The following is a 14,434-nucleotide window of genomic DNA, read 5'->3' as shown; positions in this document are numbered from 1 at the left end:
TTCTTCTTCTCTCTCTCTTCTCTCTCTCTCTCTCTCTCTCTCTCTCTCTCTCTCTCTCTCTCTCTCTCTCTCTCTCCTTCTCCCCCATCCCCCCGAAGATAAATGTGACACTTGGAAATTGTTAAAATTTCTTTAATTTCTTTAAGGACCTTCTTAGGGACAGCATATGGACACTCTGAGATCTTATCTACACAACAGCCCATACATCCTCATTATCTACTATCCTATTGTTGCAAGCAATTTCTTACTATCAAGAATGCAGGCAGAAGGGTTGGAGAGATGATGGCTCAGCAGTTAAGACCACGTGCTGATCTTGCAGAGGAGTGGGGTTTGGCTCTTAGCACCCACATGATGCTACACAACCACCATTAACTCTAACTCCAGATCGCAGGAATGTGGCGCCCTCTTCTGGCCTCTCTGGGCATCAGATATGTACCTGATACACATATATACATGCAAGTACTTACACATACACATAAAATAAATATAAATCTTAAAGAACTAAGGAATGCAAGTAAAAATCCATAGAAATGCATGGTTCTGGTGATAAAAAGTATCAGAGACTTCCTCCCTGAAAAGGTAGGTAATTAGTGCTTCGGTAAACACTGGAGCAAGCTTATTATTTGAGAGTAGGTGACACATGGCAGAGGCAAGGCAGTAGATGGAAAGGTTTTCCCTTGCAAAGAGTTCAGCAGAAAGGCAGGTGGTCAACTGAAGTCTGTGTTCATTCATTTAAGGGGAAGACAGTGAGCTTGACAAATGGTTCTCAGCCTTTGCCTGGAGGGAAGCAGGAGGCAGGCAAGAGGCTTTGACAGATGATGGGGCTTTTCCAGGAGTGTTCAATATTAAGGTAAAAGAGTCAGGAGCCAGCTCCCTTAGTAAACTTGGAAATGATTTTCATTTACTACCGTAGCCTCCAGTACAAACTTCACTTACTTTGTGAATAAATCCTTGTACCCATTGAAGAAATTGAAGCCAGTCTCAGGCTTTGAAAGCAGAGAAACTTTGAAGTGTGCTTCCTCCTGGATTAATAGTTGATGAGGATTTTTGTCTCTGCCCAACCATCCTTCATCCAGTTCCGATCAGAACCAGCTGGGAAGCAAAGACAGGAATGTGGGTCACATCAGAATGACAGTAGACCCCTTATCATATCACTTGGCATAAAAATATACATCAGGGGAGTTTAAAAATAAATTAGTAAGAAGGAATAAGGTTTGAGAAAGTAAAACTAACCTTCTAAGAAAAGAGAGGAGATGGTTTTTCCTGTGGCTCCATCTGGGGAACTACCAGCAGCATTGGTAGTGGAAGATAGCGGAACTTTCTCAGCTCAGGCCAAGTAGACAGGGCGGGGTGTGTGTGTGTGTGTGTGTGCACAGGTCTGGGGTTGGGTATTCTCAAGTTGCTGCGAATGAATGCCCAAGTGGGACTCCAGAGCCCTGTCGGATTCTCTAATTCATTTCTGCATCTACTCGGTCTTGGCTATATGGAAGCCTCCCTGTACCCCTGTAAGCACTTTGAACATTACCTACGTTCATAAGGCACAGAGAATGGAAACATTTGCCTGCAGCCGCTTTGGGAAAAGATGGGCAAGGGCATAGAGTGCTTGCATACACTCTACAACACAGCACCAGAATGCACGGATTCTGGCCACATATTGCACATGCATATATTAGAGGACATAAAATCAGGATTGCTTTCTTATAGCAATGTTCTATTAAAGGAGGTAATTTAGGTTTTTCATAAAGCTTTGGTATAGCTCTTTTAATTTTAAATGAAACATATATATATATATATATATATATATATATATATATATATATATATCCCAGAGCTTAGAAAGATTTTTCTATGATAATGCAGGAAAAAGAATTCAACTACTTATAGCATTAGCCTTCTTCGAGAACTCCCGTATTATAAAAAAGACAAGATACAATTTCAAAGGTTAAAACAAACAGTAAGAGTGATTTTCACTATTTTCTGAGATACAGTCATTTTTACAAAAATGACTTTGGGAAACCTCTTCATCACTTGATACATATTAGTGTGATTGTTGTGTCGAAGTCTCCCTGGCTGTGTTAACGTGTGCTTTCTGAGCTCATGGAGTTGGAGGGAGGGAGCATTGGTCCGTGGCTTCAGGAGACTGGTGCTAAAGCAGCATTTGACTTTACAGGCTGAGAGTGTTTAACCAGCTGGAGGATGAGCTGAACTCCCATGAGCATGAGCTCTGCTGGCTGAAAGACAAAGCAAAACAAATCGCCCAGAAGGACGTTGCGTTCGCGCCTGACGTGGATAGGGAGGTGAACCGCTTAGAGGCGACCTGGGACGACACCAAAAGACTAATTCATGAAAAGTGAGTTGGAAGCCTCTTGATTCTGCTTTCAAAGTTTCCTCCTCAGCTCACGCTGCTGCTGTGAACTGCCTGTTGTTTTCTGAACGTGTGTGATCAACAGCCAGGTGTGGCCTTTTGTCCCTGTAGGTATTCCAGCTCCTGCTAGGAACATCAAAACTTTCATCCTTCAGAAATGTGTTCAATTCTTCTCTTACTATGGCCAACATGTGTGAAGTTGACATTTAAAACAGATTATAAAAAAAACCAAGAGTGCCTAAAAGCAATTATTACAGCCACTGTGAGATGCTACAATTAGAATTTTAAACTTCGCTCCTTTTGCTATAGTACCTGGAATTGAGTTAGTTATACTTTCATTTCTTGTTGCTCATTTTACTCTATAGTTCCCTCTCTTCTTCCCGGTGGAATTCTCTGGCAAATGCATTTGGTGGTCTCAGCTACTGAGTTTCACAGTGTCAGTTCTAACAATAGAAAACCCCCTCATGTCTCATCCCAGTCTCTCTGCCTCTGCCTCTCTCTCTCTCTCCTCTCTCTCTCTCTCTCTCTCTCTCTCTCTCTCTCTCTCTCTCTCTGTCTCTCTCCTCTCTCTGTCTCTGTCTCTCTCCTCTCTCTGTCTCTGTCTCTCTCCTCTCTCTGTCTCTCTATCTCTCTCCTCTCTCTGTCTCTCTGTCTCTCTTTCCTCTCCTCTCTCTCTGTCTCTTTCTCTCTCTCTCTCTGTGTCTCTCTGTCTGACTGACTCTCTCTCTCTCTCTCTCTCTGTCCTGGCAACCTTAGACCACTTGACATCTGTCCTTCCATCTCTTTCCCTGCATCCCATGTGAATAGTTTAGGGTTTTTTTTTTATGTAGTTGCAAATTCAATGTACCACAGACAATGTAAATCATTACAGAATGAAGATCTGCGGACATTCACATTCCTGACTTTTTTTTTTTTTAACCGACGTGGAGCTGGTTGGTGAGCATGTGCTTAAATGTATAGGAAACTGACAAGGAATTTCAACCAAGGATCTAAACCAGGCAGGTGAACTCTCCAGGAAATGTACATAGTTTCCCACTCTTACTACCGTCAAGTTTTACACATGTGGTTGATTGATTTGGTCACCTTTTAACAGACATATAGTGGTATCCTAGATTTTTAATTTGTATTTGCCTGGTGATGAAGGAAAATAGGGATATAATTCTTTCTTTCTTTTATCTATCTACCTATCTATCTATCTATCTATCTTTAATGAAATATTTACTGAAATTGGTTAGTTTTTTTGTTTGGTTTCATTTGCTTTGAGACAGAGTTTCTCTATGTAGTCCTGACTGTCCTGGAACTCCATCCACAGACCAGGCTGACCTCAAACTCACAGGCATCCCCTTGTCTCTGGAGGACTGACATTAAAGGGGTGTGCTACTGCCTCTCAGAAATCAGCTAGTTGTTTAAATTGTTGTTGAGGTTTTTCTTATAACTGTATGATCCCAAACAGAATCTCTACATAAGTTTTATATGGAATTGATGATTCTAAATGGTATCTGTTAACAACAAAAAGCCTAAAGTAGTCAGTAATTTTGTGAAAAGGCAGATCTGGGACAATAGCTCAGTGGGTAAAGTGTCGGGTATCCAAGTATGAAGGTGTGAATTAAAGTAGTGGCCCAGCACCCGCATAAAGCAGAGGGTGTGTCTTAGGTCCCAGCACCCGCATAAAACAAAGGATCTGTCTGCAGTCCCAGCACCCGCATAAAACAGAGGGTCTGTCTGCAGTCCCAGCACTGTGAGGGGAAGCAGGAGGGTTTCTGAAGCTTGCTTGACAGCTGGGTTAGATGAGATGGCAAGCTCTGGGTTCAGTGACAAAGTCTGATCCACAAAATAATGAAGAGATGGATTGGGAAAATCTGCAATGCTGACATCAGGCCTTCACAGGCATGCACATATTTATGTGCACATACACATACAAACAGAAACCCATAACTGTCTTCTTTTTTTTTTAATTTTTAAAAGGAAATTGTAGGACTTGACCTTACCTGGGTCACTGATTGTTTAAGCTGAAGAATAATTAAATAGAGCATGACACAGAAAAATAAATCACTCACTCACAGCCAGCGCACCTTTGACCGTGTTGCAAGGCACTTCAATGGAGAGGTTCTCTGCCGTGAAGGATGCTGGGACATTTGGAGACTTATTTGCACACATTTAAAGAAGGGAGCCTCAGACCTCATCACATCGTATACAAAGGTCTTTGAAACAAAATTGGGAATGGCTTGTATCATGACTTTTAGCAGGTTTTTAACTTAACCACGTCACCCAAATATTGTTTGGTTTTATTTATTTGTTACTGGTTTCTTTCTCCCCACCTCATGACATAAGGAGAGAGAGAGAGAGAGAGAGAGAGAGAGAGAGAGAGAGAGAGAAGAGAGAGCAAGTAGCATGAAAAACCATTTTAAAACTTGAAATATTTAGGTGACATTTAAAACTGTGTTGGAGATCAGACTGGATTTAAATTAAGCGCTATTAACTAACAGCAGTATGGAGACCATGGTTGGTATCCATGCCCGTCTCTGAATGCATTTGTGCGATGATCTATTAGGTCTAAGCCAGGGAAACTGATCCCTATCCTGATGCGTGAGAAGTGAAAAATTTCCTTTGATCGTTACAGCCAGGGCCAGTGCTGTGGACTCATTGACTTAATAAGAGAATATCAGAACTTGAAGTCAGCAGTGTGTAAAGTTCTGGAAGATGCAAGCAATGTCGTTGCGAAGAGAGCTACCATTAAGGACAAGGAGGATCTTAAGTGGGCTTTTTCCAAGGTAAAATGCAAGTGCATTTATTTAAATGGTCCAGTATGCTTGTTCACATAAACTCTTGAAGCGAGTCTCTGCACAGTAGTTCCTGTTTGTACATTTAGATGTGGCTAATTCCTGCTAACAGCTCAACTCTTTTTTTCCTAGTACTAATATCCTAAAATTCTTTTAATTCAAGAAAATTATACGTAAATATACATAATATATGTCTTTATATGTGTATATATACAGGTGTATATACCCACATGCATCATATTTGTATTTATGCTTGTACATATGCATATACAATCATTCATTTCTGCCTAAAGCCAAACAAATTACATGTCATAGTGGCAAATGTTTTTAAATCCTTATCACTAGCTGTTTTACTAATTAAGGAAACATTTTTGTCCACAGCATGAAACTGCCAGGAATGAAATGAATTCTAAACAGAAAGAGTTGGATAGTTTTACCAGCAAAGGCAAACACTTGTTATCTGAGCTGAAAAAAATCCACAGTGGAGATTTCAGTCTGGTCAAGACAGACATGGAGAGCACCCTGGACAAATGGCTGGATGTAAGAGCGCCCCCTGGTGTCCGTGAGTGGCTTGCACACAGGTTTCTCAGTCAAACCCATAGAGGATTAATAGAAAAACAGAATTCTGCTTTGACTTTTTAGAGTCAACTCCAAAGTGAAGTAATGTTCACATAGAAGTTTGAGATAGTAAAAAGCTAAATGAGTTAGTCTGACAAAACTTACAGATCTCTGGAGTTCCATTTAATAACTTCAAAGCATGACAAATTCAACATAGAATGTTTCCCTTCTCAAACTGCTGGAGTTATGGATAAAAGTTGAATAATTTATTCATATCTGATAGAAAACTAAATCACAGTAAATAGCAATTTGCAGTATCGAGGCTCTAGCTTTGCAACAAAGAGCATCAGGCTCATAGTTTGTCAAGCATGGCTTTTGATTTTTATACCAGCCTCATGGCCAGATGCTAAAATATTTTTATATCATAGATATGCTGAAATCTAATTAATGCCCATCCATATATCACAGCATGATAAATAAAAGTACATATATCTGTAATGACATTTTTTGAGAATCTTGGAATTAAAAAAAAACAGAAATATTATAAGAATGTTCTTTGGCTTTAACCCCAGGTGTGGGATATGGGGCAGCTTCTGACTGCAGCAGCTGACTATGATTTGCCTCGTGCTTTTGCAGAGGCGTGGTCTTGCCAGCGGCAGATAGTTGCTGGGATTGTGTGACATCGGAATTCTGGGAACTTTTCAGAGAAATGCTAGGTCCCTGAGAGTCAGGGCTGGTTGCAGTTTGATAGTAGTTGAAGAAGAAATACAAAGAAAAGAAATTAGACTCAGGGGTCTCTTTGCTTTCTGCTCTCATCTCTGTCTTTTTCTTCTTCTGTCTAGTGTGAGGGGGGTTGAAAGGGTGGGAAAAGAGGAGATAAGGGTGCAAGTAAGAAGAACCCACAAAGTAGCAAAGGCTGACTACATAGAGTGATGCTTTGAAAATCAGTACAGGGCTGGGGGGATGGCCCAGAGGCTAGGAGCTTTGGCTGCTCTTGGGGAAGGCCCAGATTTGATTCCCAGCAACTACATGGTAGTTCACAGCCATCTGTAACCTTAGTCCCAGTGGATACGATCCCCTGGTCTGACCTCTGCAGACACAGTACCCATGTGGTCATATACCTACAAGTGGACAAAACACCCAGCCACATAAAATAACTTTAAAAAAAGAAAGAAAATAAATATAATGCCAGCCTGCAGAGACCTCATTCCTGTAGACTCTTTGTACTGCCTGGTTTTGTGTGTCAACTTGACCCAGGCTGGAGTTATCACAGAAAGGAGCTTCAGGTGAGGAAATGCCTCCATGAGATTCAGCTGTAAGGCATTTTCTCAATTAGTGATCAAGTGGGGAGGGCCCCTTGTGGGTGGTACCATCTCTGGGCTTGTAGTCCTGGGTTCTATAAGAGAGCAGGCTGAGCAAGCCAGGGGAAGCAAGCCAGTAAGAAACATCCCTCCATGGCCTCTGCATCAGCTCCTGCTTCCTGACCTGCTTGAGTTCCAGTCCTGACTTCCTTTAGTGATGAACCATGAATATGGAAAGTGTAAGCTGAACAAACCCTTTCCTTCCCAACTTGCTTCTTAGTCATGACATTTGTGCAGGAATAGAAACCCTGACTAAGACACTCTTGTGAAGTGCGTGGCACTGCTGTGATTCTGTCGTCACCTTTGTCATTAGTCACACAGCTTGCAAATGAAATGCGAGTGTCTCAGCGTGCAAACAACCCTCTCCTCAATGGATATAGTCTGTGTGAGAGTTAGCATTCAAGGCGCACGAACTAATGCACAGTAATTATTTTAAAACGTCATCTGTCAGAATATAATTCGCCTTATCAGGAAAGCATTTGTGGGGGGTTTCGGGGGTCCTGAAACCTCATATTTTGATGACCTGGCTCCTGTTTTGTTTCCCAGGTCTCAGAGAAAATTGAGGAAAACATGGACAGGCTGAGAGTGAGCCTGTCCACCTGGGATGACGTCCTTTCAAGTAAAGATGAGATCGAAGGATGGTCCAGCAGCTCTCTCCCACAGCTGGCGGAAAACATCAGCGACCTAAACAACAGTCTCAGAGCTGAAGAGTTCCTGAAAGAACTGGAGGTAACTGACCAGTGCACATGTAGTGGTCGGGGCACATCATTTTACAGAATGAGGGTAAAAAAAAAATGGGTATTTCTAAGTCCATTCTGCTTTTTTAAAATTTATTTTAATTTTTAAAATTTATTTTATTCACTTTACATTCCGATAGCAGTCCCCCTTCCAGTGCCCCCTCACACGGCTTCTAGCCCTCTCCCCTGTCCCCTTCTCCTATGGGAAGGGGGAGACCTTCTGGGGTATTACTCTACCTACATTAAGTCTAGGTGAATTCCCACACTGAGGCTAGACAAGGCAGTTCAGTTAGAGGAACAGGATCTACTATCATGCAGCAGATTCAGGGACAGCTTCCACTCCAGTTGTTGGGGAACCCACATAAAGACTAAGCTGTTCATCTGCTACATATGGGGGGGTCTGGGTCCAGACCATTCTTGCTCTTTAGCTGGTGGTTAAATCTCTGGGAACCCCCAACGGTCCAGGTTAGGTGACGCTGTTAGTCTTCTTGTGACGTCTTTATCCCCTTTCCATTCTACTCTCCAAAGACCCAAACAAATAAGACATAAGTCACCTAACTTCAGCTGTTGATTTAAAACATCAATTAGGCTCAGGTTCATCAATTTTAGAAATTGTTCCTTATTCAGGGCTAGTATTCCTGACCTTTCTATTGCTGTGACTGAATATGTAGACAGAAATCAGCTTTGGAGAGAATGTTTTTATTTAGGCTCAGGGTTCCAAGGATGCAGTCCAACATAGCAGAGGCAGTATGGTGGCAGGAGGTGTGAGGCGAGTCAACCTTTCATCTTTACACAGGAAGTAGACAGAAATTTGAAAGTGGGGCTAGAGTATAAACCTACTCCATTCATGTATTTCTTCCGGCAAGTCATCCTCATAAAGCTCTATGACCTTTCCAAACAGTACCACCAAATGGTCACCAAGTCTCCCAATCAGTAAGCAAAGGGGGACGTTTTTCATTCAACACATATCAAGGAACTTCAAACATTAGTAAAAAACAAAGTTTACAAACTGTCCGGTTATTCTGATAATAGGATACCTTCTTTTGTGAAGTCCAAATAGACAATGATGGCAACTTTTTGTGCTTTTTGTTCTTCATTCAGAACAAAGCCACGTCTTTTCCTGAGAACTTACATTGTGCTGTGGTTATGTTATACTATATTTATAGGAATAGAAGAAAATTATGATTAGAAAGTGCCTGACATTTTAAAACTGCCCTGGCTTATTTATTTTACACTATTTTCAATCCCATGCATCGCACTGATTTTGAAATGTATTCATGACTAGTGGTTTTGGTGATCTGATACAAACTGAGTCAGCTGGGAAAAGGGAGCCTCGATTGAGGAATTTCCTCCATCAGATTGGCATCTGCAGCATTTCTTGACTGGTGATTTAGGTACAAGGGGATATCCCTATGTATGAAAGAGAAGGCTGTGGGAGCGAACCAGTGCGCTTCCTTCATCCATGCTTCCCACCTCTTCTTCTGCTTGAGTTCCTGCCCTGACCCCTCAGTGATGGACTCTGACATAGGAGCATAAGCCAAAGAAATCCTTTTCCCTCCCTCCGTGTTGCTTTTTGTCATGGTGTTTATGATAGGTCAAGTATTTGCCGTGTATGCATGAGGCCCTGATCTTCAATTCCCAGACCTCTCATACAGGCCTGTGAACATGCTGGCCTGCCTAGAATTTTATCTCCAAGAATCAGTGGCCGGGTGGGGATCCTGAGAGCATGAATGCTAGTCAGACAGGCCAGATCAATAAATTCTAGGTATAAGTGAGAGACCCTGACTCTCTATATAAGATGGAGAGCAATTGAGGAAGATACTCAGTGTTGACCTCTGGCCTTCACATATAGATCTGCACGTATGCCCATGCACACATGCTTGTGAATATATAGTGCATACAATTTTAAAAATGTTCAACTAGGCCATTATTAAAAGTTAGGGAGCTATTTCAAAAGGTCTGTAATTGACTGTCCTCTTGGTACAGGAAGAGCCTATTCCCTTTCTGTAGCCTGGACCCAAAGCATGGCGCACACAAAGAACCAGATGAATGACTGTACTTTGGTTTAAGTGTACTGCCTATGTTTCTTAGCACCTCTGACTCAAATAGTTTTTGAGAGATTTTGTAATCCAGTTCCAATTTCTAAGGGTATCAAAACTCACGAAAACTATACAGACTAAACATTCAGGCATAATGAAGAATCCCCACGGTCTTTTTAGTTGCTATTGCTGATGGTAAAATTAATTTTACAGATCATATCTGTGGTAGAGTCATGTGTCAGGCTCATGAGAAGTAGAAATTGTTAGGAATTGTTTAAGTCAACATTAAACACAATCATTTTAAAAAATTGTGAGTTAGAGAGTTAGCTTGCTGCTTAAAAACATTGGCTGTTCTTCCAGAGGACCCAGGTTCAATTCCCATTATCCACATGGTGGCCCACAATTTTCTGTAACAGTTCCAGGGGAACTGACCCCCTCTTCCTCTACAGGACCCATACATACTCGTGATGTGCAGACAGACCTACATGCAGACAAAAACCCATACCATAAAATAATAAATAAATAAACATAAGCAACTCAGTCAAATGGCTGGAATCATGACTTAGTGGTAAGAGTGTACCTTGCTCTTGGCAGAGGATTTAAGATCAATTCCTAGCGCCCATGTTGGTAAGTTCACAGTAGTGTGTACCTCCAGGAGGATCCAATGCTTCTGATCTCCACAGGTACCTGCAATTATGTGCAACTACACAAATATACACACAAGCACACATGCACACACATGCATGTCTGTGCACACAACACAAACACATATGTATACATATACACACAATTTTAAAAGTAAAATAAGTCTTTCAAAAAGTTATTATAGGACCTGGATCAATAGCTCTGTGGTTAAGAGTACCTGCTACAATTATAAAGGACCTGGGTTAAGTCCCCAGCAACAAAATAGCATCTTATAACCATTTGTGCTCACAGTTCCTGGGGACCAAGTACTTTCTTTGGCCTGAATGGGCACTAGACGTGCATACACTGCACACATGTACAAGCAGGCAAAACACCCAAGTATATTTTTAAGAGTGTAATTGCAAATAAATTTTTAGTTAAGTAAATTTTATTGAAAACAAAATTAATGAATGGCCAAAATGTATCATCTTTGCCAGGTGTGGTGGTGGAGCAAACCTATAATCACAGCCCTTAGGGGAGGCTGAGACAGAGAGATGGTGACGTTTGAAGCTAGCTTAGTCCCATAGCAAGGCCATGTCTCAAAGACATTATCATTTAGTAATACTGAACATACACAATAACATGTTCTAAGCCTTTGGATTCGTGATGTCTGCTACACCTCATACACCAGGTATGCCATGAAATGTGCTATTCTACTGTGTTCCTTCCTTCTCCACAGAGACAGTGACGTCATGCTTGGAGTCTGCAGTCATGGTAAATACTGCAGCATGTTTTTTAGTAGGACAGGAAGTCACCACATCAGCCTTCTTTTGATGACTGCAGAAACTATTGTCTGTCCCTCAAGCCCTTCTTCAGTGTGGCAAGGTTGAGTCTCTCTGAAATGACCATGTGATGTGCCAGTTAGTAAATCAATGTGTTGGAACCAACCCAGTACACAACCCTGTCCTTCCTCCTGCTGGGCCTTTCTTCCCACTCATACTTGAAATGAGTGTAGCTCAGCAGGGGAGTTCTCTAACTGCCTGGCTGTTTCTGCAAAAGGCCACCAGGCCTGGCAGTGAATTTGCTTTCTGAGCCCAGGCCATTGGAAACCATGTTCACAAAGCACTAAGTTCAGTTTTTCAAGCCAAGGAGACTCTCTTATTAAATATTCTTATTAAATATTCTTTTGCAACTCAAAACTATGCAGTGTATGGAGTCTGTGCTCCATGATGATTCTTGGTTTGGGATCCTCTTGTGTGTTAACTGTTGCTGCAAAGAAAGGGAAGTGACACATCAGATGTCAAAATTATTTCTGCTTCAAGGTCCAGTAAATATTAATCTGAAGTGTGTCTTCTGGGTACTGCTGGCAGTACCTTTATAGCTGGGCAGTCCTGAAATGAATTTGTATTAGCATGATTCTGTAAGACTTTAATGTTGCCATAGTAACTGGTAATAATACTGCTAATGAAGAAATAACAGCCTAGTGGATGTCCTGACTGACTCAACGCTTTTGGTCAGCGGTTCATTTTTTCCAGGGGATCTTTTTTTTTCCAATAAAAGAGGGTGGGAAGAAAGACATTCCCACCCCACATGCCCCTCTTATAATAGAGTGAACTTAAATGGTAACATTTTCCACACTTGTGAAAAAGTAGAAGAGATTTTTCTAAAGACTGCTTAACGCTGGCGTCCTGACAGCTCTCAGCATGAGAGGCCAAGCATAGAAAAGTAGTTCGGTCTTTGGAATAGTGATGCCTTTCCCCTGTGTCTTTGCTTTCATAGTCTGAAGTTAAAAACAAAGCCTTAAAATTGGAAGAACTGCATTCCAAAATCAACAATCTTAAAGAACTAACGAAAAATCCAGAAACGCCAACGGAACTTCAGGTGAGTGAGAAGTCAGATGACTTTTCTAATAAATACCACATGCAGTCAATCAGTTACATCCATGCTCCCAAAATACAAGATGTATGTGCATTGTGTGCCTGTGCATGTGTGTGCCTGTGTGTGTGTGTGTGTGTGTGTGTGTGTGTGTGAGAGTCTATATCATCATAATTCTGGTAAATGTGTGGGTTTGTTTCATATATGGGGGTTAAGGATTAACATCAGTAGAATCCAGGGTGCCAATATTTATGGCACATTTACAATTCAAGCATCATAATGTTATTATAAGATAATAATAACATAATAAATATAATAAACAACAAGGTGTTTTCCTCGTTGAATTTTGAGTACAGTGTCAACCTGATTGTTTCTTGGTACATTTTGTGTTTAGAGAAGAATAGAACCCTGCCTCTTAATACATATATGATTTTACTAATAATCTATTAAGTCATTTATTAACCGAGCTTGTGGACAGGACGAGGACTAATGTCCCTTCATAGCCCTGCAGATGGTCCCAGTCCCAGGAACTACAAGGCAGGTTGGGGTGGGGGTGGGGGAAACTGGGTAGGCCAGAGAGCCTAGGCTGCCCTAATGTCTGAACCATAGATGAACCCAGTGTGGTAAGGCTGACACCTCGGCTGACAGCCTAGCTAGCTCCTAGCTGACATCTCTGAGGTACCTTTGCCTATTTTTATTTATTTATTTTTTTCGTTATGTTCATGAATTTTTCTCTCTTCTTGTGCCATCCTCTTTGACTCTCTCTTTAACTGACTAACCATGCTTAGCCCGGATCTCAGACATGTATGGGAATACTGGACATTTCACAGGAAGCTAAGGAGATGGCCGTTCTATTCACAGCTGGAGTGAAAAGGGATGGTGACTACTATCACATGTATTTGGACCATCAGCTATTACGGAGGGAGGATTTAGCAAGGATTTGGGGTGTGAGTTACTATTGTTCTGCATCTCCCCTTCTCTTTCTCCCTTCTTGCCCCACCCCACCCCAAGGAGGTCAGGTAATATGTCTTAATTGTCCTCAAGTGTAAGGAAAAGAATTTGCCACACCACTTAGAGGGGAGCATCCTTTGTCCCTTGCAGCTGGCAGCCACCAGCCTCTAGTTTCTAAACCCTCCCTGCCAGACAGGCTGGCTGACATCTAATGTATTTGCCAAAGAGTAAAGGCTTGTGTGGGTGGCCAGCATCTCAGCAGCAGTTGTCGGGGGTTGGGGAAGGGAGAGTGTGTACCAGCATGTGGACTCAAGTCAAAAGTTGTGATTGAAGAAAGAGACCACCCTTAGAGTCCACAGTGTAGGACAGCTGGTTTGTCTAAGAAGGCTTTCTAGGGATTGAAAGCAGAGATGCCTTGGGCAGCGGAGAAAGGAGAGAGTAGGGAGGGAGGAAAGCGTGTACTCTATACTCAAGCTCATCCAGGGACCTTCAGCTGTAGGGGGAGGGGGGTCTCAGGAGCAAGGGGTGGGGGTCTCAGCATTGAGGGCATTCTCAGAAAAAAAAAAACCCACAGACCAGGAGAAGCAGGGACTGTGAGAGAGGCAGCTCACACTCATCCTGGAGTCTTCAGCTCTGCAAGCCTCCCCTCCCCCACCCTGCCCCTCCAGGAGGGAGAACCTCTTGCTGTGCCAAGCAGGGGTAGGAGCACCCAGCAGAGCAAGCAAGCAGAAAAGAAGCTCTCAACTCCTTGCTTGCAGCTGCTCTAAACTAGGAGCTTTTTTTTTTCCTTTTAAGAATCCAAGAAACCTTTATGTGTACTGGTTTTGCCAAATCGCATGGATCTTTGAGTAGTGGGGTTAAGATCCTTTTTTAGTTTAGAGTACTTACAAGTCCTTTTATTAACTCAGGATCCACAAAACAAACTAAACAAACAAACCCCAACCTTCTTGAAATACCTCCTCCCAGGAGAAGAAAACAAAGCTCCACTGCATAACCACAGTGCACATCACAGGATAAAATGGTTTCACCATTGAATCCTATGGCGGGCTTCTTCCAATCGGAGCCGGATCCAACAGGCTCCTGTGCATGCCCCTCAGGGAGAATTAACAGCAGACTTGTGGTCCAGGTTTTCTTTGATGATGTG

General features: G+C 42.1%; 1 protein-coding gene across 1 annotated transcript in view; it reads left to right on the top strand.

Moving 5' to 3' along the window:
• Positions 1–14,434, top strand: part of Syne1 (spectrin repeat containing nuclear envelope protein 1) — a 505,489-nt gene that overhangs the window by 218,102 nt on the left and 272,953 nt on the right. Inside the window, 5 exon segments of the mRNA XM_052169815.1 lie at positions 2,171–2,350; positions 4,986–5,136; positions 5,527–5,685; positions 7,611–7,793; positions 12,244–12,345. Coding sequence (XP_052025775.1) covers positions 2,171–2,350; positions 4,986–5,136; positions 5,527–5,685; positions 7,611–7,793; positions 12,244–12,345 — 775 coding nt within the window.

This window comes from Apodemus sylvaticus, chromosome 23 (assembly GCF_947179515.1).
Source record: "Apodemus sylvaticus chromosome 23, mApoSyl1.1, whole genome shotgun sequence".
NCBI classification, from domain to species: domain Eukaryota; kingdom Metazoa; phylum Chordata; class Mammalia; order Rodentia; family Muridae; genus Apodemus; species Apodemus sylvaticus.
The sequence above is the reverse complement of the archived record's forward strand: the minus strand, read 5'-3'. Positions and strand labels throughout refer to the sequence as shown.